Source organism: Daphnia pulicaria, chromosome 1 (genome assembly GCF_021234035.1).
Source record: "Daphnia pulicaria isolate SC F1-1A chromosome 1, SC_F0-13Bv2, whole genome shotgun sequence".
NCBI classification, from domain to species: domain Eukaryota; kingdom Metazoa; phylum Arthropoda; class Branchiopoda; order Diplostraca; family Daphniidae; genus Daphnia; species Daphnia pulicaria.
In genome coordinates, this window is record NC_060913.1 from 11491340 (window position 1) to 11516803 (window position 25464).

At 38.9% G+C, this 25464-nt stretch overlaps 7 protein-coding genes across 15 annotated transcripts; 3 read left to right on the top strand and 4 right to left on the bottom strand.

Annotated features, from left to right (window-relative positions):
- Positions 1-81: 81 nt before the first annotated feature.
- LOC124320670 (MOG interacting and ectopic P-granules protein 1-like) lies at positions 82-4594 on the top strand. 2 transcript variants are annotated; one of them, XM_046783530.1, is made up of 8 exons: positions 82-265; positions 566-1508; positions 1576-2034; positions 2101-2670; positions 2776-3041; positions 3108-3536; positions 3601-3829; positions 3919-4594. In XM_046783530.1, exons 2-8 carry the CDS (start codon positions 575-577, stop codon positions 4419-4421), a joined length of 3390 nt encoding a protein of 1129 aa, XP_046639486.1. In that variant the 5' UTR covers positions 82-265; positions 566-574; the 3' UTR covers positions 4422-4594. The 2 variants fall into 2 exon arrangements, with proteins under 2 accessions (XP_046639486.1, XP_046639485.1); XM_046783529.1 differs by having other exon boundaries at positions 84-265; positions 3601-3828; positions 3915-4594.
- Positions 4595-5091: 497 nt separating this feature from the next.
- LOC124320672 (probable methyltransferase-like protein 23) lies at positions 5092-6939 on the bottom strand. Its single transcript, XM_046783531.1, has 3 exons — positions 6620-6939; positions 6314-6556; positions 5092-6226 (listed from the first exon to the last, which is right to left on the bottom strand). The coding sequence occupies exons 1-3, from the start codon at positions 6725-6727 to the stop codon at positions 5885-5887; spliced, it is 693 nt and encodes a 230-aa protein (XP_046639487.1). The 5' UTR covers positions 6728-6939; the 3' UTR covers positions 5092-5884.
- Positions 5180-5854, bottom strand: LOC124336702 (acyl-CoA-binding domain-containing protein 6-like). The gene has a single exon (XM_046790517.1). The coding sequence runs from the start codon at positions 5852-5854 to the stop codon at positions 5180-5182; it is 675 nt and encodes a 224-aa protein (XP_046646473.1).
- Positions 6940-8489: 1550 nt separating the features above from the next.
- LOC124320928 lies at positions 8490-9976 on the top strand. 4 transcript variants are annotated; one of them, XM_046783838.1, is made up of 5 exons: positions 8493-8645; positions 8752-8936; positions 9009-9047; positions 9108-9227; positions 9752-9976. In XM_046783838.1, exons 2-5 carry the CDS (start codon positions 8813-8815, stop codon positions 9820-9822), a joined length of 354 nt encoding a protein of 117 aa, XP_046639794.1. In that variant the 5' UTR covers positions 8493-8645; positions 8752-8812; the 3' UTR covers positions 9823-9976. The 4 variants fall into 4 exon arrangements, 3 of the variants coding, with proteins under 3 accessions (XP_046639794.1, XP_046639793.1, XP_046639795.1); XM_046783837.1 differs by having other exon boundaries at positions 8494-8645; positions 8716-8936; XR_006914076.1 differs by having other exon boundaries at positions 8490-8936; positions 9104-9227.
- Positions 9977-11106: 1130 nt separating this feature from the next.
- Positions 11107-13284, bottom strand: LOC124326592 (collagen alpha-1(I) chain-like). Of its 2 annotated transcripts, none has more exons than XM_046785514.1 (5): positions 13147-13284; positions 13004-13062; positions 12735-12916; positions 11872-12671; positions 11107-11770 (listed from the first exon to the last, which is right to left on the bottom strand). In XM_046785514.1, exons 2-5 carry the CDS (start codon positions 13013-13015, stop codon positions 11310-11312), a joined length of 1455 nt encoding a protein of 484 aa, XP_046641470.1. In that variant the 5' UTR covers positions 13016-13062; positions 13147-13284; the 3' UTR covers positions 11107-11309. The 2 variants fall into 2 exon arrangements, with proteins under 2 accessions (XP_046641470.1, XP_046641462.1); XM_046785506.1 differs by having other exon boundaries at positions 13004-13066; positions 13152-13248.
- Positions 13285-14113: 829 nt separating this feature from the next.
- LOC124326722 (organic cation transporter 1-like) lies at positions 14114-23855 on the top strand. Of its 2 annotated transcripts, XM_046785596.1 has the most exons (13): positions 14114-14150; positions 14324-14423; positions 14639-14852; positions 20588-20699; positions 20945-21387; positions 21580-21683; positions 21772-21926; positions 22060-22219; positions 22294-22432; positions 22546-22909; positions 22980-23161; positions 23253-23428; positions 23565-23855. In XM_046785596.1, the coding sequence occupies exons 5-13, from the start codon at positions 20968-20970 to the stop codon at positions 23683-23685; spliced, it is 1821 nt and encodes a 606-aa protein (XP_046641552.1). In that variant the 5' UTR covers positions 14114-14150; positions 14324-14423; positions 14639-14852; positions 20588-20699; positions 20945-20967; the 3' UTR covers positions 23686-23855. The 2 variants fall into 2 exon arrangements, with proteins under 2 accessions (XP_046641552.1, XP_046641550.1); XM_046785594.1 differs by lacking the exons at positions 14114-14150; positions 14324-14423; positions 14639-14852 and adding an exon at positions 17983-19733.
- A 157-nt stretch (positions 23856-24012) lies between these two features.
- On the bottom strand, positions 24013-25324 carry LOC124326742 (proteasome assembly chaperone 1-like). Of its 3 annotated transcripts, none has more exons than XM_046785597.1 (6): positions 25271-25324; positions 25044-25152; positions 24874-24959; positions 24605-24816; positions 24329-24530; positions 24013-24264 (listed from the first exon to the last, which is right to left on the bottom strand). In XM_046785597.1, exons 2-6 carry the CDS (start codon positions 25139-25141, stop codon positions 24062-24064), a joined length of 801 nt encoding a protein of 266 aa, XP_046641553.1. In that variant the 5' UTR covers positions 25142-25152; positions 25271-25324; the 3' UTR covers positions 24013-24061. The 3 variants fall into 3 exon arrangements, with proteins under 3 accessions (XP_046641553.1, XP_046641555.1, XP_046641554.1); XM_046785599.1 differs by having other exon boundaries at positions 25294-25312; XM_046785598.1 differs by having other exon boundaries at positions 25267-25312.
- Between the last annotated feature and the right edge of the window lie 140 nt (positions 25325-25464).

The window sequence follows — 25464 nt, forward strand, 5'->3', positions numbered from 1 at the left end:
TGGGGCGCCACTTGAGATCAGGGAATCGTAACTCCATAAAGAAGTCGAACCTAATGTTGTCTAGGGGTTGTCCGTACTCCCTTAACTACAAGCTACACTTTACACTAAAAAGAGACCTTAAGCGTGGTCGCCATTTTCAGGCTTCGAATTTCCACTCCACTCAGCTGGTATTTCCATGGATTAAACTTGTGCATATGCAAACTATTTTTTGCAGTCCTCCATGGGAAAATTGAACCAATTCCGCAATTGATTTTCATTTTAAACGGTGAGGAGTTAATTATCAACCTTTCGTAAACTACAGCTAGCCCTCTGCTGTTTGACAATCGTGGCGGGAATGAATTCGTCTGGGCTTTTGTACATATAAAATGTGAAAATGGTTACTTTGCTGTATTACTTTTAGTTTCCTTGTACTGCTCTCTCACTAGATGGATAATTTCTTATCCAAATTAACATCAAATGAAACAATTTTTAGTGTTTGTTTATGTTTGGTAGTTCATTCAAAATCTGCTGGGTTGATAGTTGTTGTCATTTGAACTTGGTTGTCTAACCTATTCTTTTATATTAGGCTTTCAATATGAATTCTGACCCAGAGGATTGCAGCAAAACCAATGATATCCCAGAAGATGAAGAAATGAAAGTGGAAGTTAATGGTGAAGTGAACATCCCACAAGAAAATGGAAAACATTCGGTTGTTGTGCCAGATGACTCCTCGCTTCTGGATGAGCAGACTGCTGGCAAATCTAAAAGTGAAAAATCCTGTGAAAATCCCAAATCTGTGATTAAAGTTAACACAGGAGAGCTAAACCAAGATGGCCAGGAAAAAGGACTTGTCTGTGAGGAAGTTGATTCTACTCAATCATCGCAGAAAGCAGAACCTGTAGATGAGACAAAGGTTGATGCAAATGGGGAAGCCAAGAGTGTTCCAGCTCTTGCAAAAGATGGGAAGCCTGTTATTCAAAGGAGAATGTCCTTAAGACACCGAGCTGCACCAAAGAAATATGCTGAGGCAGATAAAAGCAGTGATGATGACATAAAAGATTCAACAGCTTCTGCAAAAGACCCTTTGGAAATACCTCTAGGAAAAAATTCATCAACAGTGCTCATTAGGAAATCGCCCGTTGCAGCAGTAGTAGTGAAATCACCACCCAAATCCGTCTCTCCTGTCAAAATGACCAAAGTGACGAGACCTCCACCAGAGCTTATCAAAGCTCCGATTCTGTCCAAAATTTCCATCTCTTCAGCCACAAGTGTGACCGTGGTGCCACGGTCTAAAGAGAACAATTCCAACTCAGGATTTGTTGTTGTTGACACACAATCCATTTTGAAAGGAAAAAATGCTGCACCAGTCAGCAATGTTCCTGCATCTGTGACAGTTTCTGCTGTTCCTCCCACCCCAAAAGCAATGCCCAAGCCTATTCCCCCGCCTGTTACTTCGAGTGCAAGCCGAAAGAGCACCAACTCCTCCATTTCTAACTCAACCAGTCTTCCAGATCCATTTGAATCATTAGGTATACGCTTCATTTATTTCGTCTGATCTTTGATGTGTTTGGTATCTATAGTGTTTTATTTGAACAGGTTTGGCAGATGACTCCTTCATCGTCGAAGCCCCGTCGTTTGTCGTCCCGTACCTGATAGAGAAATCGGCTTCTCAGAATTTGAAAAAGACAGTCCAATCAATGGATCCCCATCCCGCTTCTGAAAAGAAAGAAGACGTCGTAGTTCTGAGCGAAGAAGATTCGAACGATTCGGAAAAGAAAGAAAAAGATGACGTCAAATCTACTAGTGCAACAGCTACGTTAGGAGCAACTCCGCTCGATAAGTCGTCGATGAAATCGGAAATGGAAAAATCAATAAGGCTGAAGAAAGAAGAAGATGAATATTTTTCAGGGCCAATCGGGCGCTTTTTTCTTGATATTGGACTGTCACTAGTTCAGGAATATGTTCAAGGAGATCTCCTCCGAGTCCAGAAGAGGAAAGTCCACAAGGGAACAAAGATAACTGATCCCAGCCTGTCCGTAAACGCCTTGACCAAAGGTAAAATATCCTACTACACCATTCAATCGTATTTGATATAAAATTCTGTTTGGGATTTTGTTATAGGGCTTGATGTTACTCGCGCGAAAAACGATCCTTATCGATTGCCTTGGCGCTCTTGCAACCAGTGCAGTTTCAAGAGCGAATCATCATTAATGATGGCTCACCACAAGAGCCTTCCTTTAGCCCTTGGATCTGGGTCATCGGCACGATATGGATGCCATTGGTGTTCGTTCGAAGCCAAAGAATCACATTTGGTATCGTTGCACATCGAAACAGATCACGGTGTGAAGACGCGGACAGGACCTGATCTGCCGTCGCACCAGTGCCCACTTTGTCCATTTGAAGATAACGTCAAGTCCAAAGTAACACGTCATATGATGAGCTGCCAGAAAAGATTCGTCGCCGACCGCAATCTAGAACCTCCACTAGACTGGGAACCACCAGCTAAAATACCGAGGATGCCCACGCGTTACATGCGAGCGTACACTCCTGGCATGAATGCGGGAACAGGGTTGCATGGCTACTCTCTTACGTCGACCAAAGGACTAAATCTGCCTTACCACCCACTGCTACCCAAATCGGCCTTGATGAATTCTCTGGGATATAACAGTGGTTTGTCGTCAACCGGAACCGGTAATATATTGTCGATCCATTATTCTCTTGACAAGTGTTGCTCCCTACTGCGAATCAGAATCGTTTTGTATTCGCGTTTGTCTAATAATATTTTTGTTTTCGTAGGTCAAAACACTTACTTGGGCAATATGGCTGCAGCAGTTCAAGGAAAAGGAAGCAAGGGAGGCAGCCCTTCACAGGCAGCTCTTGCTGGTTTGCGTTTGCCGGCTGAATTGCATGTTGTATCCGGTGCATCTCAACGTGTTTCAGGAACGCCATCAGGGTCAACACCTCAACCTAAGGGGCGTGACTATCGTCAGCAGGCCTCTAATCAGTCGTCTTCTTATTTAAATCCTTCCTCTTATGGTGTTCCCAACAATCAAATTTATCAGGTAATGGTTTATCTTTAATTTTTCCAATTATCATCAATTTCATAGACGTCTATTTCTTTTTTGCAGGCTATTGCCAAATCGTTTCAACTGTTACAAGGACATGGGTCTTCAATGTCGGTCTTACCGTCAAATGTGTCCAAGAATCAGTCGGCAGGTGCTAGCGCAATTGATAAATTGAAGAAAAATACCAGCTCCATTAGTTTACTGCCCGGCTTAGTGAACACGAGCGGGTTGACAATTCAAAGCTCAACTACTCCCACGACCAATAAGGCCAAGACCAACCAGCAGCCAAGCATCTCCATTACTCCTCTGCCACGAACGAGCACGTCGACACTTTCAAACAAACCCTCTCTATCCGTCAGCCCGGTCACTCCTGCGGCCACGAATGCAATGGCGGCAATTGGTAACAATACCTTGGCAGCAAAAGCTGGACAACCGGCAACACCAGGGCAGAAAGGGGCGGTTGTCTGTGAAATATGTGACAGTTCCATTAAGGTTAGAAATATTTTTAATTTTTTTAAATTTACGGTTTCTCTAATTTACCGAACATCTGAATTAGGATTTGGAGCAATTGCGTCATCATATGCAGTGGATTCATAAAGTGAAGATTCACCCCAAAATGATTCACAATCGACCGCCGCTGAACTGCCAGAAATGCCAGTGTCGTTTTTTTACAGACCAAGGCCTTGAGAGACATTTGTTGGGATCCCATGGGTTGGTTACATCATCCATGCAGGAAGCGGCCAACCGAGGACAAGATGGTGGTCGTTGCCCCATATGCGGAAAGGTACTGAGTTACACCTTTTATAGGACCTTTGCAACCTAGTTGTAAGTTGTTTTATAATTTCAATTGAATATTTTTTTTTATATTAGGTTCATCAGTGGAAACTGCTCAGTCACGTGGTGAAGGATCACGGTCTGAGTTTGAAACCTGCTCATCTCTCGTACAAGTGTACGGTTTGCACAGCCACCTTCACTATGTACAAACTGTTTGAGAACCATGTGTATACAGCTCATTCGGTGGTAGCTAGAAAAGTTCTGGACAAGGACAAGGCAGACACCAAGAAAGGAAGTTCGGGCTCGACCAATACCAGCACAACTGGGGCCTTGAGAATCAATGACGAGATCACCATCATACCACAAACGACTCGTCACGATTCATCTGATCAGAATGTGTGCCGGCCCTCCAGGGGCGAGAAAAGGAGTCGGGTCGACATCATTGACTTGTCTGATGACGAACAAGACAACAAAGACGGTCTAACTCTTCCCAAATCCCAAGTGACGATTACGAAAGTGCCCGCCCCTAAAGGCTACCTAAGCAGAAATAGTAGAGAGTCCATGTCCAAGCGCAGCAGGACGGACGACAACGATACCGAGTGAATTATTCTTCTTTTTTGGGGGGGGAGCTTTCGTTTCAAATGTGCTCCCTAGCATCTTTTCCCTTCCCTACAATTTCGTTTGAGGCAATCCAATTGAGCATTGGATGGTATGAATGTGAAGCGAATATTCTTATGAAACAAAATTCAGAAACAATACAGGATTATTTACTTTTACACATTTGGATTAGTGTTTACCATGTCGTGTCTGGAAAAAAAAAACTGAGCCATGTTTAGGTGCATTACGAACATAAAAGATGTTGATACTCGAGATCATGTTCTCAGCCCGCCATGTCTTGATATCGCAAATCTGCCAGCCCCCCCCCCCCTCTACTTTTCTTTCTTTATTTCCCGGAAAATTTAAAATACGTTTAGTTTTCGCTGTTGACTAATTGTTATTTGTTTCTTTTACCAAACCATCCGCTCCCAACTCCTCCTTCAATTAAGAAAGTTTATTCTGTATATTTTCTTCCCTACTCAAACCCTGGTTATTCGCCGTTCACACCGATACCTCTTTTTATTTCCTTTCCACTCCATCTCACGAGGAATGTCTAAATGGTCATATCGACATGACCACGTTTTCATGTCGCCATCTGTTAAAAATATAACAATAAACTGCGTTTAGTACCTCCATACAGAATTGGGCTACCATCATTTGATTTGTAATGTTTAACCTTGAAAAATTGTTTATTGACGGATAAAGACATCCTCATTTGTAGAAAGAAACATAACATAAGAAAACAACTGAACTGTATAATTAGCTCACAAGTCTGACAGCTCAGAAGGGAGCATACCATTATGATCTCGGATGTTTTGGTTTGCGTGAAGTTCTTCCAAAAATCGAATGCACTCATCGTGGCCACAAGCGAAAGCATAATGCAACGGGGTTTGTCCATCACCGTCTGTAACGTTCACGTCCGCACCTTTCTTCGCGAGCAGATTGATCATTGACGTATCGCCTCTATCCGCCGCCCAATGAATCAATGCCATTTCGTTTTCGTCCCGTTGATCTATAAGTGATGGATTTACACTTAACATGGATGAAACGTGTTCGATTTTTCCCTCTTTCAACCAATCAAAAATTGTCTTGTCACTGTCGTCCAGCTCTTGATCCATTTTGGCCATACAGCTGACCGTTACTCCGAAAGCTGATGTTTTTTTAACACTTGACGTTCCTTTCTTATGGTTCGATGCCAAACTATCCACTAGTTCGATATACTGGGATTTTGCATCATTGAGGCTGGTGGTTCCAAGAGCATTCCACGCTTCCCATTTCTGACGTGCTGTGTAGTTAAATATTCCTGGTTTGGAAATATTACATGTTCCTAGCGTTGCTTGTTTGTATAGTCCATAGAGCCGCAGCATGGTGGTTGTATCAATGTTCACAAATTCCTTCACTGTCTCTGAAGCTTCACTGAAAGCAGAATCCAGATCCATTATTGATTCCATATTGCAGAACTGGAATAACTAGGAAGCACGATGAATTTCGAAGAGTTGTATAGTATTATCCTGAGTGAGTTCAGCAACATCAACAACTGAGCTTGAAATAATGCTTGCCACTTCAAGAGTCTTGCAGCATAATTTCCACTTTGACAAGTAAGGTTCAAAACTCCAATCTGAACTCCTTTCCTTGTAGGAGCACACAAAACTTGCAGATGGATTCTTTTCCAGCAGATAGGATACAGTCATGAGAATTGGTTCAAAAACAGTTGGGTCATAGAAGCAGTCTGAACTAATGATGAGGTCAACTGGTTCAAGTTTTAAAAGTTGTGGTTCAAATGTACCCCATGTGAGTCCAATTATTTTTACCTTTCAAATAATAAATAAAATATTATTAAAAATTAAAATTTGTTTCACATTTATAAAATGAATACATTGAAGGGAAATTATTCTTACCTTATCGCCCACACCATTAGTTACAGCACTTGTTCTACAGTTTTCTAAACATTTAGTAAAGCGAGAACAATCACTTAGTGTAACATTAGCTCCACATTTAGCAGCAACCACTCCTGGAAGCGAAGTTCCAGCACCCAACTCAATTACGTGCTTCCCGATTAATTCAGGTCTCTGACTCCATAAATACCATGCTAGGACTGGAGCACAGGGCCACGTATACATGCCATAGCTTGCATGAAGTTGCTATGTGTAAGTTGAAAATCGTACAGTTAACTGAAATTAAATTTATTTTTAAACCAAACTTACCTCAGGTATTATAACGGCTAAGGTTTCAGCTGGATTATCAGGACACGAGAAAAAGAAATGCTTGTGAGTCGGTTTTGATGAATCTGTACCAATTGAATTAATGTCCATTCCACATTACAATGTGGATTTTTTACACTTAACGAATTCTGGAACGCTAAATATATCAAGTTACAATTTTTTAAACAGAATATGTTTTATATGAATTCTACGTGAAGCAGAAACACAGTTGATAACACGAAAAATGCAATGATGATCAAACCAACGGTCTGTCAGATGAGGTAGGTAGACAAGCAGATAAGCATTAGCAGAATGATAAGCGGACGGCCGGAGGACCTGGAAGGTTCCCCCCAATTCCGCTATGATCGCTAGTACGGAATTGTGTATGGCGGGAATACGAATTATGAACTGTGATGATAAAACTGATAATGTGTGTGCGGACTGTGCGCCAGTGTGCATAAGTGCATTTCCAATCTCAAATACAACGTCATTACCTAAAAATTATTTTATTTCATTTTTTTACAGCACTGTATTCTACTTTTCATGTCCCGAAACAATTTACACGGCACATAAATAAGTAGTTGGAAGAAAAATAAATCCCTCCCTTCTTCGGCTGCCGGTTACGCTCTGCTCAAGTTGTATAATAGTCTCACTTAAGTGCTAGAGTTTCTGTCCAGCAGATGTTATTAGCAAGAAAGGTTAGACAGTTATAATTTGTTGGGTAAAATTAAGTTAACCAGGATATCTCATAACTTTTCAGGCATGGCGCGTCCCAGACATGCAGGCATGCAGCCAAGGTCAATTGACAATTTTGACACCAATGCCCCTGGTAGCCGAGGGAAATAGGTGTGGCCGGTCGCCAAGCAAATAAATGTTTGACAGAATTGTTAAAAGAACTTGACCAACTAAGAATATATTGTAAATAAATATTCTAGCAGCCTATAGGCTGACTGGCACTGACTGCAGTGTTTACAACACGATACCCCCTTCAAAACGTCCAAAGTTCTGTCAGTTTTGTAAAAATTATTTCCTGTTCTTATAGTAGGTAGGATTTGCCTTTCTTTTTCAATGTTAGCCGACAGCAACACAAAGGTGGCCATAAAATTGACATAATATCTGTCTCAACAAGTGAAAGGTATGAATTATTCATACATGAACTGCACAGCTGATGATAAATTTCTAAAATAAATAATACAAAAGGAATTTGGAAAATTGGTATAGATAGAATGTTTTTTTTAGAAATTGGTTGCCCATATTTTAAGACCTTGTACTTGTTTCACACATTTAGGCCGAGCGATGATATTGGATAATGTAGGCTACAACCCGTTGCATAACAGTATAAAAAGCCTGCCGTTATTCGTTTTAGCTTTTATGTTCAAAAAAAAAATTCTATAGAATTTCCAACTCATCAGCTGCTTATAACTACTGCTTAACACAAAGAAAAAAATATGTATGCGCGGCTTCTGCGGTTACATATCTCATCTTTAAAAAAGAAAGACTACAGCCATCACTTTCTTATTTTATGCCAATTTTGGTAGATGTTTGAAAACTGGTTGTGTGTAATGTTTATACTTGCATCACTTAAAATATTTTCTATAATTTGAAAGCGGTATTCTGGAAAGTTCTAAACAATTGTTTAAACAAAAATCAAAAGACAAGCATGCGGTCTGCTGTTTTTAATCGGATTTCGGTGAATGTCTAATAGTTGGATATAGAACGGGTTCTGTGTCTTAGGGAGGAGGAGCTAATAAGGAAATTTAAGGTCGTTTGGTATGTGTATCTTTGATAATGACTTTTTAACAAGGAACTCGCGATTTTACCAGTTCGAACTAGTTTGATGCGTGTACCTTGATGGTTGAACTAGACCCCACCCATGCTATTATTGACTTCTCGGTACTCGACTATAAAAGATATTGACGAGGGATTGTACGGCGTTCAGTGCATTCAAACACCTTTATGCATACGTGCCGTGTGTTAAGACTGTGTAGTTTCGAGCGTTCATTTCCCTACGAGTAATTTATTTTAGATGGTTAGATTTCAAGAATTTGAATTGTGTAACACTTAGTTTGAGAATATAATTTAATTCCAGTCTGAATTAGTCTTATATAGACACTTGACCAACCAAAAATGGATAGTAAATTTGCAGGTCGCTTTTCCGTCGTCGTTTTCATTTTGATAACCTTGACAACTGGGCTAATGAAAGCCCTTTTCCCTGCGGTGTACGATTTAATCGGATCTTCCTGTTTGGTGCTGGCAGGGTTGTCTGTGATAGCAATTTGCATTATTTACTGTGTGATCCCCAATATTCACTCCAACTCTCGTGAGTATATATCGTTGACTTTCTTATATGTCTTCTGTTGTCAAATAATTCTTAATTATTTGATTTTCACAGTTTCCAACAAGTCAAAGGCGGATTCTACACCAAAAACCAGTAAAGAAAGTCACACATGCAATTGTAAGCCATCTCTTTAATATGATATTTCCTAGTAAGAACTGTTCCTACCTGCTAAAAATCGGATCACACGGTACAAAGCGCGAGTCATGCTCGAAAGTCGCGCATTTTACCCAACTATATTAACTTCATTTTTCTTTGACGTAATAACCTTGAAAAGTAAGTTATACTATCTGCAATTCTTAAGTCAGCAACACGCGATGGACATAATAGAAAGGGCGAGGAGGGCTATTTTGCGGCTATTTTTTTGGTTCATCAGTAAACCAACCTTCGTGAAAACAACCAATGAAACCATGCAGCAATAAGAGATATAATTTCACCCAAGGCCTGAGACTGATGCATTTTAAAAAATTAGGTTGCTGCTGTCCTTGTCTTTGTTGTTTAACGGTTTGGAGCCGATTTGCCCCTATCCAGAATAAATTAGAATTAAATACTAGCAAATATAGTTCAGAATGTGCGATAAATGGAAATATCAAATATAACTAACGCAAAATGAATCACGCAACCCACTAAGGCTCGCACGCCCTTATTATTCAGTCATATTTAATAACCGTCACCGCATAATTACGCATGTTTTTACTCTCCTAAGTCAGCACCCACCGCCTGAACCTATCACCATTGTGAGCGTATAAACGAAGTCGCAGAGTCAAGTAATTAACTTCTTTATCGTTTTTTACTTGCAGCTACGACGGTGTTGATGGAAGAGAAACCGCAATTGTTGGTGATTAACGGCGCAACATGTTTACACATGTAAATAGCTTACTAGCTCACTCTTGATAGCCCTCACCTATGGACAAATACCAACGTTTTGTCAACCACGTTAGGTCGGTACCTCGCTAAAATTGTTAAACTGTATAAAACTGAAATACTGAAATATAGGCCACTCTTTTTGGATTTCTCGACTGCTCCATCAATTGTTTTTTTTTTTTTTTTTTTTTTTTCAAAGAATTTTTGTTGTAGTATGTTATGTAACATAACATACTAAGTGTTTGCTGAATCACGATTTTTTTTATTTATGAATCAAAATCATAAATCATTTTTTAGAAATTTTAGATGAATCAAAAATTAAATCAATAATCAAATAAATTTTTTATTTAATTTATAAATTAAAATCAAAATCAAAATCAAATTTCATATAGTTTTTTGCATTATGCTTGGCAAAAAAAATCAAATATATATGTTATGCACACCTAAAATCTTCAGCAAAAAAATACGTTTTGTTTCTCTGCTGCTTTGTTTTAGGAAAGGAACTAGAATAGTCATATTATTTTAAAAACTGATTGGAAATCGAGAAAATTTTCATGAAAATCTGTAGGTTTTCTCGTCTTTTTTAAATTTTTTTGATTTACCCGTGATTCACTGTGTTTCAAACGATTAAAATCACGAATTAAATCAAATTTCTCTGTATGATTTAATTCTTGTAATTAAATCAATTTTGATTTAATTTTTGATTTAATTTAACGAAACGATTTAAAATCAAATTTGATTCAGCAAACATAACTTATGTTGGCCAATGTGTGCCTTTCATCCGAGTACAAATAAAATACATATGGAAGTAATGGGACATCGTTAGTTCACGTTATTTTTAAAATTTGGTATAGGCCTACTGTATAGATGGGGACAAAGAATAAGGCGGAGCTGAAGGGGTAATGACCGGAGTCAACTTGAACACTCGAGTGACTGGAAAAGCAGAAAATCCCCAAAGATAATAAGTGCTGTCAAAATAATAATTTAAAATAAGGAGCCATTGGGCGCCATTGGGTGTCAGCCAAGATTTTGTAATTTTTTTTTTTTTTGTGAAAAGGTTTTTATCCCCGGGTGTTACCTACCTTTAGGTGAGAAGCGAGAGCTTCCGCCGATTTATCGGTCCGTCGAATCAAAATAGAAGGAAACAAAACCTTGGTTATTAGCGTTAGCTTTTATTTTTATTTTTGTGTTTTCCCACTAGATGGCGTTGGGGGAAAAGTAAAATGAAAAAAAAAAAATGTATTACCCCTCCCCCTAAATCCTTTTTAAAAATGTTATGCAACACATCACGATCACTTCAATTTGGTTTATTTTATTCCTTCATATTTTTTCCATATTTGGAAGACATACACACTATGAAATAATCGATATTTACTTTTAATTTGTAATATGCTTGAGTGCTTGAACTAATAAAGGCTTCAAAGCCGTGGTTGTTTTAAATATTTAGAAATTCGTACTTTTCAATGTTTTCCATTTACATGTTGTTCATTTCTCTTAAGCACGCTCCTCTTCTGACTCATTGTTGTACGTTTGAGCGGTAGTTTTATAACTTTGATGACGGCCAGCTTTCACAGTGCCGTATCCGTCATGTCCGTCATGTCCGACAGATTCATATGTTTCAGGAACACCTGATGGGGATCCAGTTGGCCCTTTTGGGCCAATGGGACCTCTTGCTCCTGGAGCACCAGTTTCCCCCTGTTTTCCAGAAGGTCCAATAGGGCCAATTGGTCCCGCTTGTCCCTTAGCTCCGGTTGCACCAGTTTCACCATCACGGCCAGTTTCTCCTTGTGGCCCAACAGGGCCGACAGGGCCTACTTCTCCGATGGGGCCAGGAAGCCCTTGTGGGCCGGCAATCCCGGGTTCGCCTTGCGGTCCTTGAGGTCCTGTTTCTCCTTTTTCACCAATCGGACCCGGTGAACCATTCTCCCCAGATTTACCATCATCTCCCTTGGGACCTGATTAAAATTGACATTTATCAAATAAGATATTTTTAAAAAATTGTGTCATTGTTTGATATGTTGGACATAGTCTTCAAATTAAACAAAATTTTACAAACCTGGAGATCCTGGAGCACCATCCTTTCCGTTTTTGCCTGGAGCACCTGGTAAGCCGTTGAGACCATCTTTCCCAGGTAAACCAGCTCCACCGTTAACTCCATTGGGGCCAATTGGTCCCTGTGACCCAGCTTGTTTGCTCGGAGCACCGGGAAGACCGTCCTTGCCAGGAGCTCCCGGGGATCCAGAAATTCCATTTTCTCCTTTAGCACCTTTAGCGCCGTTGGATCCTGGAGATCCGTTTTTACCAGATGAACCTTGAGGACCCACTGGACCGATTGGGCCGACTTGACCAACGGGGCCTGGAGCGCCTGGAGCGCCATCTTTTCCAGGAGCACCTGGAGCACCTGCTGGCCCAGGAACCTTGGACGGAATGGTTTGACCTGGTGCACCCGTTTCACCCTTCTCTCCTTGCGGACCAGACAATCCTGGTTTTCCGTCATTTCCAGGGGCACCTGGAGCACCTACAAAGCCTGGTTGTCCGTTTATTCCTGGTTCCCCTTTACTTCCATTAGATCCCGGTAGACCGCGGGCTCCTGGAGCTCCATCGTTTCCTCGGGCACCTGTCAAACCCTGAGTTCCAGGAGTTCCATTAGAACCGGGCTGGCCTTTAGCGCCGGTAGAACCAGGAGCTCCGGGTGATCCTTGATCTCCAGTTTCTCCCTTCTGTCCGGCTGGACCTACTGCTCCGATTGGGCCTGGAGCTCCTGGGACTGGAACAAATTTTGCATCTGCGCCTGGGGCACCAGCCGGTCCTTGTTTTCCAGAAGGTCCGATAGGTCCCGTTAACCAAGGAAGGTAACTGAAGAAGTACATTTGGCTTTAGTTGGTTTTGTTGTCTTTTAATGATGTGTTTATTAGTTACCGCAGAAAACTGGCCCATTGTCTTTGGATTTCGTCATTTTCATATTTGTTTGCAGATATAATAGGATTCAAAGCTGCCCATTGTTCATCGGTATACTGGGCAACTACTTGTGAACGCTGTTCAAAAATGCCATATTGAGGTGGAGCAGCTAGTGCCGCTGCCAAGAGGATAGTTAAAATAGCCTAAAAATAGGGAAATGGTTTGGGTATAAATGTTGCAAATTAGTCGTCTACCTCCAAGTAAAATAAAACGTTTGTTAATTAAGTTACCGTTGTTTTCATTGCGCTTTCTTATGAAATCTGCCGTTTCCGTTGATGCAGCTGTTTATCTTTAAATTCAAAATGATTTTGTTTTATAGCAAACAATCACGTTCGTAAGAGTTTAATAAATAAGGATATTTAATAAATTTTACCTTTTTTTATTTTCTGTAGAACTTACGTTGTTCCCTAATCCACCTCTTAATGGTGAATGGTGAACATCGACTGCTGATCTTTTCTTTTTAAACTGTAGCTCGCCTCTCAAAGAATTTCAACAATCACTTCAAATTCCAGTAAAACCTGTCTACAAGTAGTAAAGGTTACAGATCATTTATACTTCTGTAGCGATACAGTCAACCACAATTTTTGTCGGACCCGGCCAGACGTTCTCTTATTCTCCCCATCAAGTGAAAGGAGGGCCGGTACCTCGCCACCCCAGTTTCATTTTCATGGGACAATAACACGATAAAATACATATGGATAAAGCTGACAAACCCGATCAACCACACCCGATGTTATCCTGGCAGCTTTCATCATACCTAGTTTTTTAAGCGATGGGTTATGTTAATTTCAGACGACGCTGTGAGAGAATACCAATTTAAATTTCCCAGCAATATTCAAATTTTTCAGTAAATTATATTGAACGGTATTTCATTAAACCTCTAAAAGCAATGACATCCAGGCTAGCTCTCATATCATACTTGATATAGTTTCAGCCAAATCAACCATGGCTTCTTTACCATTGAAATTGACAACTTTAACCTAATTTACATTTTACGCTGATGTCACTCTCTCACGTCCTATTACATCAAGGACATTAGAGCTTTTAGAGCTAGATCAAACATGTTTATTTTCTCTAAAATTAAACCAAATTGAACTTTTTTTTTGAGGGGGGGGGGCTTATTCCTTCAACTTATTCGGTTATATTCCCTTATCGTTTTTGAGCGGTTTGGATTTTGAGGGAAGAATTTAATTTTTTTTTTATCATTTGTAATTTCTATCGATATCGTATCGTATCGTAAGCATGCTGATTCGCTGATTAGAAGAAAATTGGACAAGTGTCGTCTGCTGCTTTCGTTTAGTTTAAAATTTCGAAAAAGTCAGAGACAAAGAACAAGATTTGTTTTTGATAACCGTCATACTCCATGCTGTTTGGCGGGTAAATATAAAACTAAGAATGTAAATAGAATGATTGTAGGAGTTATACAAGAGTTAACCTGTTTAAAATTAGTGAAATGTTAGTTCCTGACTAGCATTTATCATGTGATTGCCCTGTCGATGCATGGCAATTTGTTTGTAGGCTATACTATGTAACATTTTTCTTTTCTGCAGATTTGAGGCCAGAGCCAGCCATCATAACCACACAATGGGAAAGCTTTTATTTTGCAGGTGTTAACCTGTCACCAGCAAAAATCTCAGGATCATCGCTTGGGTAATGATTTCCTTTAATACCTTAGTTGAACTGTGACCTGCTAGATATTTAATGCTGCATTGCTGCATTACCTGCATCAATGCAGTGTATTACTAGTAAACCCTCATTCTCTCATTTGTTAAAAATTAGGGTTCACCCAGTGTCTCATTTTCAACTTTTCCTGACTTGTTGTTTCTGTCAATATTTTTTCGTAACCCATTTTCTATTTTTTTAAGGTAAAAAGCATTCCATTGCATTGGAATGCATTATCAATCGAGTTACGGATATCTCTTTTCCCCCTTTCTTTTAAAAATGTTCTCGTGTACGTCCATGTTAATGTGGGCGTATTCACGAGGACACCCTTTAGCCTATCCTGTCTGGTGTAATTTAACTCTTCAGCGGGTGGATGGAGCAACTCAAGATGCCTGGCTGTATTTCCCATGCATAAAGGTAGGACCAAATTTAACTTCCTTTTTGACAATTTTTGGTGGCGTTGATTAGAAATCGTTACGTATTTACGGGGGGGGGGGGGGTATGTTTATTCCAGAGCTAGGCCGTTGACTGCAACTGTTTTCTCTCTACGTTTTTATTTTTTTCTCAGTAAGGCTTCACTAAAAATCCCAATTGTCGAACGACAGCAGATCAGGCCCAGTTTTGTAGAACCTCACAACTTTTTAACCATCACATTCGAAAATATTTGAAGTTCTTTAAACACTTTAAGCAAAGTGCAACAAGAACATTTTTTACTCAGAGGGACCTGCCACCACACAGGCACCTCCTAGTTACTTATATGAAACTGCACCAGGTGAAGACCAAAATTCAGAAAACGTGCTGCAGCATCAATCGGTATCATTCCGGCATATGCCATGCCATTGCGGATGCCCGACTCGGAAAATCTCAGCACCGTTGAGCATTTACTGGAAATTATGTCAAGCTTAATTATATTTTATCGTCAGTTATTACGTAACAATTGAGAGCAAGATATAGCCCTAAAAAGAAATAAGTTATTTCTATGTATTCCTTCTTTTCTATTTCCTCTTTAAGACAATCAAAAGAAAGCATGAATTTTTTAACAGAAAGCTGAAATTTTCTAACAATATAGGCTTATGTATAAAAATAGATTTACTTTTTCCCAAATTATATGCAAAAGAAATTGAATTCTTTTAAACTTTAACTATTAAGCAATTTTTTTTATAAGGATATGCATACTTTTTGTATAGGAATGCAGGGAAAACAGAATAACACAGACAATGGTGCTGAAAAAAAAAATCTGCAACTCAAGTGGAAAAACGACTAAACCATGTCTTGGTACAGCAGTTTGTGTCATGCAAATTTAACTGGAAGGGCATGTATAGCTGTCATATCTGTTAAAATCCATTAAGCGTTTACGCTTGAGTGCAAATTTCCATCATACTTTTCATCCGGGTATTTCCACTTGAGCGCCGTATTCACAAAAAAACCTATGCATAACACAATCATAATTTTAAATTGCTGCATTGAAAGAGAATCTCATTTCAATTTCAAGCTCAACAAGTCTGCGCATTTAAATGCGCACAAAGATTATTCTATATGGTCAGAGACCCAGCTGGATAGCCGAATAACCGGATATCACTTTTGTATAAATACAACTGGATTTCCACATTTTTCCTTCCAAATTTGGTAATATCACCAAGTGATCCATTCTTTGGATTGAAATCGCGCCTCTTTTAGAAGTAGTACAAGTCTAAAGATCGTTGCGTCATACGGTGTCATATTCGCGTGCCATTAATATGAAAACCTTTTTTTATACTGTGATGAGACCCGTCTGTGTCGTGTGTAAGAGATATAAGATTAATAATAATTCAAATATCTATTTGGCTTATTAAGAATCTATCCGTTTACGCGTAAACCGCGTCGAAAAAATCGCGTCGAAAAAATCGCGTCTTAAAATTGAGTTAATACCTAATTTATTTTTATAAAAGTAACTGAACAAGAAAGAGCAAAAAAATAAAACATCTATTTAAGAAATAAATGTTTCTTTTTATAAATATAAACAAATAAGGAGAAATATTTTATCGCCAGCAGATGCTGGAAAATCCAAATTTCGAGAAGTTTGGGTGTTTTACTTAAAGTTCAGATGCTTGAAGGCCCGTGTCCGTAGGGACCGTTTTCAGGTGTCTTTCATCTACTACAGACCCTAGCAGTTCACAGCCCAGCAAGACTGCGACCAAGAGTGAGCCTATCAAATAGCCTGTGCTGTGTCCTGGGTGTCGTCCTTCTCATCATTCTTCTTTTTTACTGCAAATCCCTGCAAATCCCACAAGCAGCATTAAACTTATAAACTCGTAATGTATTATAGATTTTTTTCATTTTTCAAATCGTCTCTTTTAAACGAGCTCTGGTCCTGGTTGCTGGTTTATTTTAAAAATACGTAGCTTAGAATATTCCTACTGATTCTTTTGCAATATTACTGACCAAAGGTGAAAATGAAGTTCTCTAGAATTGGTGAATTTCTTATAGGGCCGAAATTGACTTGAACGCAAGCATTCCGTGGTCATTTATTTTATGGCAATCATTTGAATCACATTTCTTTTTCTTTCTTTTTGCTTTTTGCTTTTCTTTCTTTCATGTGATGTTAAAAAGAAATTTGATGTACCACAACAACTCGTGATTGAAACAAGTGAAATGCTACTAATCAAAATTTTCTGTTTCGTGATGATCGGTGATGATAATATGACCCAATTAAAAAATGACGAGTTTGTTCGTGGTTTCCAGTGGTTTCTCGTCTCATCTCTTTTGGAACTTTCACAAATGTCAGATCTAACGAGAAAAGCCAGTAAGTTTTTATCATCGGGTGTTTTACTTTCGTTTTAATTGGTCTGTCGGGTTTACCGTATTCTTATTATGTTTCCGATCTTGTTATTCATTTATTGAGAAGTAGCAATAATAATGATGACGTATACGGTGCAGCATAACGTTGCAATGTTGACATAGGACCAAACGGTCCAAATATGGTCATCTCGAAAATTATAGGTTACAAAGTGAAATGAGAGCTTCTATAAAATTCAGGCGCGGCACAGTGTAGGGCACACTTAAATCCTTGAAATTAGAAACAGCAATATATGTTTACAAACAACCGACTGTGTATAAATGTGGTCACGCCACTCCACTTTGAATTGGCTCCTCCCACATTTGCACTCCTTTCAATTTTTGAGTTCTTTGGCAAAGCAAAAGTATACGATGCATACATTTGTCTGTGTGACAACAATCCTTAACATGGAAATAGCCATTGTAAATTGCCGGGATCTTGTATGCGTCACACGTGTTATTTTCCGGTTCTTGTTCAGAGCAACCATTCAAGTTTTTAAAATAATAGAGACTGCTGAATACTTTTTGAATCTAAAATACAGAAAATACAATACGAAATACAATTTTGCTATTAAAAAAAAAAAAAAAAAAAAAAAAAAAAAACAGATAGTGAATGGTGTAAACGAGTTTCTTCGGACTGATATGGCAAGCCGCGTTCGTGCCACTTTTATTAGCCTACGTTTTAAAAAAAAGTGTCTCGGACGGCTTGTCAAAATTCCACCTTTACGAAATGCAATAAAATGAAACTCAATTCTAGAAAAAGAAACCTTGCTACGTGTGACAAAGAATAACCCGAATTGGTGTTGTATGGCGGAAAGTAAATTAGTGTGATATTTAGTGTGATGTAAAGAATATCGTTCGTGTCAAAAAACAGTTTCGCTGTTTTATTATCCGAACTTATATAATTATAACAATAGGATGCAAATGATTGAATAACGTAAACGAATTGATCGCTTATTTCAGTTTCATCAGGTTTCATTTCAAAGATTAAATTAAGCAAAAGGTCATTTGGCTTTGGGAAGGACTACAAAATCGGTGGAATGACGTTAATTTGTTGTCTGCTGAGCCAGTCTGAACTTTCACGTGTAGCGGTGATGTCGTTGGGTCCACTTAGGGGAAAAAAAAAGTTGTGCGCCATAGTGGCCAAGTGAGAGTCCAGTGACCGCTATCAATGCTTGTGTTTTTGTTTTCGAAAAACAACTTAACATGCAGATTTATGCAGACATTTAAGCTTGACGATGTATGGATAGTTAGGCTAATTGTTTGTGAAACCAGTTAGTTATAAATGGCATTTCTTTCTTTCTTTTTTTAATTACACTTTTTGAACTTTACTTACTAAAATCTTGCAGAACGTATAATTTGTTTTTATGGGTCTACAATAGGCCCATATAAGTTTTGTAAATTCAAAGAGCCTGTGCCTATCTATCTAATTCATGTTGATGTAGTGCTCTTGTTGAAATCCTAGTTCTAATTGTCATTTCTAGTCTCTATTTCTATAAGGATTGCACACAGGATGTCTCTTTTAATTTGCTGAAGTATCTGCCTTGATAACATTGAAGATTTCCTCTCCGATTTGTCTGATAATAACACAACACTTCTTGAATAGAAGCGTCTGTTGTGTTCAAAATAAATTCCGCAAATTTGCTGAATTTCGATCGAAACAAATTGAATCTCCTCATTTTGTACCAACGAAAAAATTGCGATAGATACGTGTGATGGTGTGAATTGCAATCTATCCCCTACTTCTTTCTTTTTTCGCGGTGCCAAATTAAATTATTTTAAATTAAAAAAAAAAAACCCGTAAACCTGAAGGATTGTACTATATTACAGTATGTACATAAGGTAGCAGTATGGACAAGCCAATCGTTTTTAATGTATGGGAGAATAGAGCACAGACGCGCGTCTTCGAGAGCTTCAACTCACGCTATCCAAGCAATATAAGACTGCAGCAGGAAACACGCCTCATGTAGCCTGGCCTATATGTTCTAACGTCAATGAAGAATGCGAAGCCTGGGCAGGACGAATAGGAGGAGTAGTCAAGGAAAAATAAAGGAGCTCTACACACAGAGGCTGGTCCTTGTAGAGGAAACTCTACGAGTAAAATAGAAAAGGACGTTGAAGCAGTCACGATTTGTTTTGAGTCTTAGCAGTTCGCTTACTCAACGGGACTTGTTCGGCAGTGGCGCAATATAGTGTTCAAGTTAACTTAACATGTGCAGTTCGGGCTTCATGTAGACTTACTGTTCGAATAAAGGATTTTCTAAATGACGGTGATTCCTACAGACGTTTAGTGACGTTCGAAAAGCAAAGAAGACTGAGAAGTCGTTGTAGAGTGATCAGCAGCAGTTAAAATTTAATTGAGTTCAATTTAGTTTTGGCCTATTAGTAAACAGCATCCACGGAAATTGCAGTGTAACCTACTCAAAGTGATCTACTGACATTCATGAATTAATGACCGAAATTATGAAACGTCTAACTTGTAAGGTAAAATTTAATTCACTCGTGTACCGTAAAGTTTGGCCAAAATTATTCTTAAAGTCCTACATGCGTTATTTTTTCCCCCGAATTAAAAGAAAAAAATATGCGGAAGTATTTCATGTATAAGTGTATAAATGCTGTGTGTGCATGTTAATTTAATAATAACTTCCTTGTTATTGATTTGGTACAGGCCTAAATGTGTTCCTGTGCGTGCATGATTTAGTAAAATTTCCAGTTCGCAATGTGTATTGAAAGTATTATAAGTACGGTGATTTTTTTGTTCAGTACAGTTACGTTAATAGTTTTGCATTCTATAATTTATTTTGCACGGTATTATCTCGTTGCTAATTTAGAAATAAAATACGTAATAGATACAACAACATGCACCGGCCGGGTATTCTAACATTACGCGATGATGCTGCATTGAGCAACGCAATAAACTGGAAATAAATCAACGAGAAATGGGAGGTTGCACAAAGGAAGTGGTGATCATAGCCCAATTTATGACTGGATGGGAAAGAAAACTCTCGAGAAAACTTAACGAAGCCTTCTCATCTTAAGTGGCCCGTTGATGTCTGTGATGGGATCAATCTATGCGGGAAACAGCTGATCACTCGAGATCTACTATGACTCCTATATAGCTTCCCAGCCCACCTACTTATAGGCCAGCAGCGGTTACTTTTTTTGTGTGTTTGCTAGTAAACAACAACCAATTCAATCCGCAAAGGCTATACACACAATTTGTTTCACTATTTTCAAATGCTGTCTTGGGTCTCCCAACTAGGCTATAGTTAAAAACATGCTGTCTCGATTTATTTAACTACAACAATCGCTTATTTTCGTTATTTTTGGAATTCTAGATTTACTTACTCCGAATGACGTAATCCGCTGAGGCGCGAATAATTCTGTTTTTGAATTTCTACACATACATACACACAATCATCGCTTACAAAAAAAATACTTCAATCTCAGGTAATATACTAATTCTTGTCTCCACGTTTAAAAGAGTCCTTTATCTCATTATCTGTAAACGAATCTACTCAATCCTATCCTGGAAACCAATCCATCACTTTGTCCATTTGACTGTCTTGGCGGAACGCGGATGACGCAATGATTTGACAGGATATAATACTGTTTTATACTATTATAGCTGGACCAAAATAACATGATTTAATTACCAATTAACTTTTAATTATCTTTCAAAATGATTGATGTAGGGCATAGGTACTACTGAGCGACAATGGCTTCAATTGACTTCGATTCCGTCTTGGAGTATTTGGGAGCCGAGGGTCGATATCAAACAGTTCTCTACTATTTGCTGTGCATTCCGGCCACGGTACCAGCGGCCTTCCTCGCGTTCAATCAAGTCTTTTTATCGGCGACTCCCGGTCATTGGTGCCAAATCCCAGAGCTGGCAAATCTGACGGTTGACTACCGCAAGTCACTGGGAATCCCGCACGATGGCACCAAATATTCCTCGTGCTCCATGTATCACGTTGATTTCAGTCAAGTACTGCCGGAAGTCATTTTGGCTGGTAATTGGCCATCCAACACGACGCTCCCGCTGCTGCCAGTGGCCAACTCCGCATGGCCAGTCACCAACTGCCTCCACGGCTGGGAATATGACAAAACCCAGTATGATGCCACCCTAGTTACAGAGGTCAGTTGAAACACAACTTTATTTAGACTATAATTACCATCAGTGTTATTCATCATGTTTGTTTTTTTTATGTTGAAAATTAATTTGCAAATGATATGAGTGTTAGAAAATATGTCCCTGAGCTCTTATTATTATATTCCACCAAATAATAAGAAATGTAAAAAAAATGTATATTATGACGAATTTATTCAGTTGAATTTAGTATGCGACAACAAGTGGTTACCATCTTTTTCCACAACCCTTTTTTATGTGGGGTCTCTTTTTGGAAATCTTCTCTTCGGCTGGATCGCTGACAAGTAAAGTCATTTCTGATCCCAACATTTGTTTTTAAATTGTTATTAAATTTTTTTTCGGCTTATTGATGTGTCAATTAAAATTTTTCAGATGGGGACGTCGAATTTCTTTCCTGTTAATGATCTATATGGCTGTAACCCTCTCAATTGCTACAGCCTTTTCACCAAATTACACAGTATACATGGTTTTTCGGGCAGTCAATGGATTGACCTTCCCAGCTCTATTTCAAATACCCTATATTTTAGGTAATTCAAAAACATTTTATACTTTAAATTTACTGAAAGATTAGATATTTACGCGATATTGATTTGCCATAAATGCGCATAATCGTATACAGGCAAAATACAATTAACATGAATTCTTCTTGAATGCACATAGTGATGGAGTTGGTGGGCCCCGAATTCAGGACTTTTGCTGGTAACGGAATCAGCATGTTCTTTGGCTTGTCACTTGCTCTACTGGCCGGGCTGGCTCATTTCCTGCGCCATTGGTTTCATCTCGCATTAGCGACATCGGTTCCATTTCTCCCCTTGTTTGGGTGGGTATTTCAGTCACTATCGATTTCTGGCTAAAATGATTTTTGTTTAACTTTTTCCTTTTTATAATTCAAAGATATTACTGGGTGGTACCCGAATCTCCACGGTGGCTCCTTAGCAGAGATCGAATCGACGAAGCAGAGGCCATCGTTCAGCGGATCGCTCGCATCAATAAGCGGAGCATACCAGCAAATTATTTGCGAAGCTTACAGCAGGTATAACATTGTTGGTGCCTTGGCGCATAGTTAATAGGTTGTAAGTTTACCGACTCTTTTGGTGCTGTAACTTGAGTAAACTTTTTTAAAATTATGTGCCCTCAATTTGACAGGAGAATACCAACGTGAAGCTATCTATGGAAGAACAACAGGAAGTGACACAATCTACTCATCCATCTCAGCAGCCCAGCAAAGGAACAATGCTGGAACTGTTACGCTATCCCAACATGCGCCGCAAATTTTACATTTTGACTTTCTTGTGGCTGGCCAATTCAGTGGCGTATAACGGCCTCTCGTACAACTCGTCGAATCTTGGCGTTTCCGACACGCTCGCCTTTTTCATCAATGCAATTGTTGAAGCCCCGGCCTACGTCCTGACGTGGTGGGCTATGGGGAGATGGGGTCGTCGGTGGGTCACCTGTTTAACTATGCTGCTGGGCGGCCTAGCCTGTTGCTGCTGCATGCTGGTTCCAGAAGGTAAAAGAAAAAGTCACTATTTCGAAAACTAAATTCTAAAGAGATTGGATTTGACTTTTGCGGAGTACAGACCCGCTGTGGATTTCGGTAACGTTGGCGATGATTGGCAAGTTTGGGATCGCCGCCTCGTTTGGAATCATTTTTCTTTACGCCAGTGAATTATTGCCAACTGTTGTTCGAAGCCAAGCAATGGCGATCGCCTCCTTTGTGGCTGGAATAGGACTTATTGCGTTTCCCTACATAGTATTCTTGGTAAGCATCAATCTTCCCATATCATTCGCAAAATTCTAGTCATTTCGGATAAAAGATTCCTGTCTGAAATCAAATAATTTCTTACTTTCAGGCAGTTTATTCTCGTCTGTTACCCTTGCTGATTATGGGTTTGTTAGCCACAGCCGGAGCTCTTTGCTCGGTTTTATTGCCAGAGACCTTGGGAGTGAGCCTGCCACAAACTTTGGAAGAAGGAGAAGCTTTTGGCTTGCGGTCTCGGATTTGGAGTTGTCCTGCAGAAAGCAGAAGGTAATCAGCTATTTTACACCTACATAATAATTATAATGCGCATTTTTAATTTGCCAAGATAATTAAAAACACGAAACGAAATCAATAGTTCCTCAACAATAAATGAAAGCTAAATAACTCTTTAATTTTCTTATAGATGTCGAACAGTCGATGATACTAAGACGAGTGTCATCGAAAGTGGAGTCGAATCCCTGGTTCTTCTGGAGCCAAACGGTGCGGCAATTAAGTCGACGGAGTTTTTTCAACCGACCCTGTAATCTACGTCGTGTAGTGTGTAAAGTTTCCCTTCATTATCACTAAACATGCGCATAACTCAGATGTATTGGTTACTCTATTCTATTCTTACATTTTTTTATGACATCCAATCACAACGGGAAATATTCTTTATCGATGAATCTGAAATATATAAGACATATTTTCTTTCCTATCTCATGAATCGTTTAAGACGATTCGAAAACTGATTTCAAATACTACCGATTTGGCAGAGTTTTTCGATACATTGGAGCCATCTAAAAAAGGGAGAAAAATAGTTTTGCTAATTGTTTTATTAGACTTGTGAATGAACTTGCAGGACAAAAATCGTGTAAGTTTACAGCAAACGTTTCATGTATTTGGTTTGCGGTTTAGAAAATATTAGATGTACAAGTTTCCAGTCTTTGCGCTCTGAATACGAATTGGGAAACGTCCAGTCCGGCTTATTGGCAGTTGACGGGTAGATTCAACCGAGCCTAAAAATTTTGTGAATCCCTCCACCATATCTGCTTCTAGGTTAAGAGTGGAGGAGAAAACCACACACGCTATGGCTGGAACTTCTTTTATATCGCACACCGTCAATACTGGAGACGAATGAATTTAAACGTTAGATTTCCTTCTTTCAAAACACCGAAAATTATTTAATACTTCCTGCTGCAACTCCTCCTAAGATATTGGGCTGCTCGAGTCTGGTGCCTTTCAAAAAGTCAGTGCAACTGTAGTTTGTAGTTGCTAATGTTCTCATCAATGGTGTCTCCATGAAAGTTGGATGGTCATCACTTTTGAAATTTGAGCTGGCAGATACTGTTAATACCAGCACTGTTGTGGTACTCTTGAAGCTATTTATAACCTAATGCAATGAACAGCAAAGATTGCAATTTCACAATACAAGACCCCCCCATTGGAGAAATTAATACTGCTTACAGTTTGGGCAAACAGATAAAAATCTTCAGAGGACATTGTTGAACTACAAGTGCAGAGTAAAATGTCCTGACTTATTTGGAAAAACAAGGACGGCTCAGGCTCCTTGTACTGCAAGCCCCAAATCTCAATATCGGATTTATCCAACTGTGTTTGTTTAATCAGTTTCACAATAGGATCAGGGCTAACAAGAGGAAGGTGATTCTTAGCAAACTCTAAAATACAAAATATTAAATAGATTTGAATGTGAAAAAATAGCTCAACTTTCTCACCTGTCGCCTGTAATCCTTCAGAGAGGATAACTGTTTTACATTTTTCACGTATGTTTTCATCTAATTGAATTGTGTAAGTTGGTATTCTAAAATTGAGAAATAATGTCATGAGAATAACACAACCACTGATGAAGAATCAAAGCAATATTCCAATACTAAATCAATATTACTTTGCAGTGGCAAATGAAATGAAACCTTCATCATCATCGTCTTCAGGAATTTCTTCGGTTTTAGGATCCTCAAGGATTCGAAGTGATGTTGATTCCATCTCAAAAACTTCTGAAAAGTACGCAAATCACAGGTGAATTTCAGTGAATTGCGTGAAGTTAAAGTTTACACTATTTATAACGCTTTAAGCTTAATAAGGCGTTTAAAACTTCAATAATTTCCAACCTACAATTCAAACTTCTCACGACTTACGTCACTTTCAAAGCAGACGACTTTACATTACTCGACATCTTTCAAGTTATGTTTTGCCAATTTTCAATTTATTTTACAAATTGCATATTTTACCGATAAAATACATACATTTAGCATTGAAAACGTTTTAAAAAAAATATTTCTGATTTTCTGACACATTTGTTTATTATT

What these genes read in the sequence shown, in the direction of transcription:
- LOC124320670 (XM_046783529.1), top strand. Translation starts at nt 575, where the DNA reads ATGAATTCTGACCCAGAGGATTGCAGCAAAACCAATGATATCCCAGAA. An exon ending in CGTAAACGCCTTGACCAAAG is followed by an intron (nt 2,035 to 2,100) that starts GTAAAATATCCT and finishes ATTTTGTTATAG; the next exon opens with GGCTTGATGTTACTCGCGCG. An exon ending in TATGTGACAGTTCCATTAAG is followed by an intron (nt 3,537 to 3,600) that starts GTTAGAAATATT and finishes CATCTGAATTAG; the next exon opens with GATTTGGAGCAATTGCGTCA.
- LOC124336702 (XM_046790517.1), bottom strand. Translation starts at nt 5,854, where the DNA reads ATGGATCTGGATTCTGCTTTCAGTGAAGCTTCAGAGACAGTGAAGGAA.
- LOC124320672 (XM_046783531.1), bottom strand. Translation starts at nt 6,727, where the DNA reads ATGGACATTAATTCAATTGGTACAGATTCATCAAAACCGACTCACAAG. An exon ending in TAGCCGTTATAATACCTGAG is followed by an intron (nt 6,557 to 6,619) that starts GTAAGTTTGGTT and finishes ACTTACACATAG; the next exon opens with CAACTTCATGCAAGCTATGG. An exon ending in CTAATGGTGTGGGCGATAAG is followed by an intron (nt 6,227 to 6,313) that starts GTAAGAATAATT and finishes ATTATTTGAAAG; the next exon opens with GTAAAAATAATTGGACTCAC.
- LOC124320928 (XM_046783837.1), top strand. Translation starts at nt 8,744, where the DNA reads ATGGATAGTAAATTTGCAGGTCGCTTTTCCGTCGTCGTTTTCATTTTG. An exon ending in CAATATTCACTCCAACTCTC is followed by an intron (nt 8,937 to 9,008) that starts GTGAGTATATAT and finishes TGATTTTCACAG; the next exon opens with TTTCCAACAAGTCAAAGGCG. An exon ending in GGATTCTACACCAAAAACCA is followed by an intron (nt 9,048 to 9,107) that starts GTAAAGAAAGTC and finishes TTTCCTAGTAAG; the next exon opens with AACTGTTCCTACCTGCTAAA.
- LOC124326592 (XM_046785514.1), bottom strand. An exon ending in CAATGGGCCAGTTTTCTGCG is followed by an intron (nt 12,672 to 12,734) that starts GTAACTAATAAA and finishes GTACTTCTTCAG; the next exon opens with TTACCTTCCTTGGTTAACGG. An exon ending in TGGTGCTCCAGGATCTCCAG is followed by an intron (nt 11,771 to 11,871) that starts GTTTGTAAAATT and finishes AATTTTAATCAG; the next exon opens with GTCCCAAGGGAGATGATGGT.
- LOC124326722 (XM_046785596.1), top strand. Translation starts at nt 20,968, where the DNA reads ATGGCTTCAATTGACTTCGATTCCGTCTTGGAGTATTTGGGAGCCGAG. An exon ending in CCATTTCTCCCCTTGTTTGG is followed by an intron (nt 22,220 to 22,293) that starts GTGGGTATTTCA and finishes TATAATTCAAAG; the next exon opens with ATATTACTGGGTGGTACCCG. An exon ending in CTGCATGCTGGTTCCAGAAG is followed by an intron (nt 22,910 to 22,979) that starts GTAAAAGAAAAA and finishes TGCGGAGTACAG; the next exon opens with ACCCGCTGTGGATTTCGGTA.
- LOC124326742 (XM_046785597.1), bottom strand. Translation starts at nt 25,141, where the DNA reads ATGGAATCAACATCACTTCGAATCCTTGAGGATCCTAAAACCGAAGAA. An exon ending in TGAAGGATTACAGGCGACAG is followed by an intron (nt 24,817 to 24,873) that starts GTGAGAAAGTTG and finishes TTTGTATTTTAG; the next exon opens with AGTTTGCTAAGAATCACCTT. An exon ending in AGGAGGAGTTGCAGCAGGAA is followed by an intron (nt 24,265 to 24,328) that starts GTATTAAATAAT and finishes ATTCGTCTCCAG; the next exon opens with TATTGACGGTGTGCGATATA.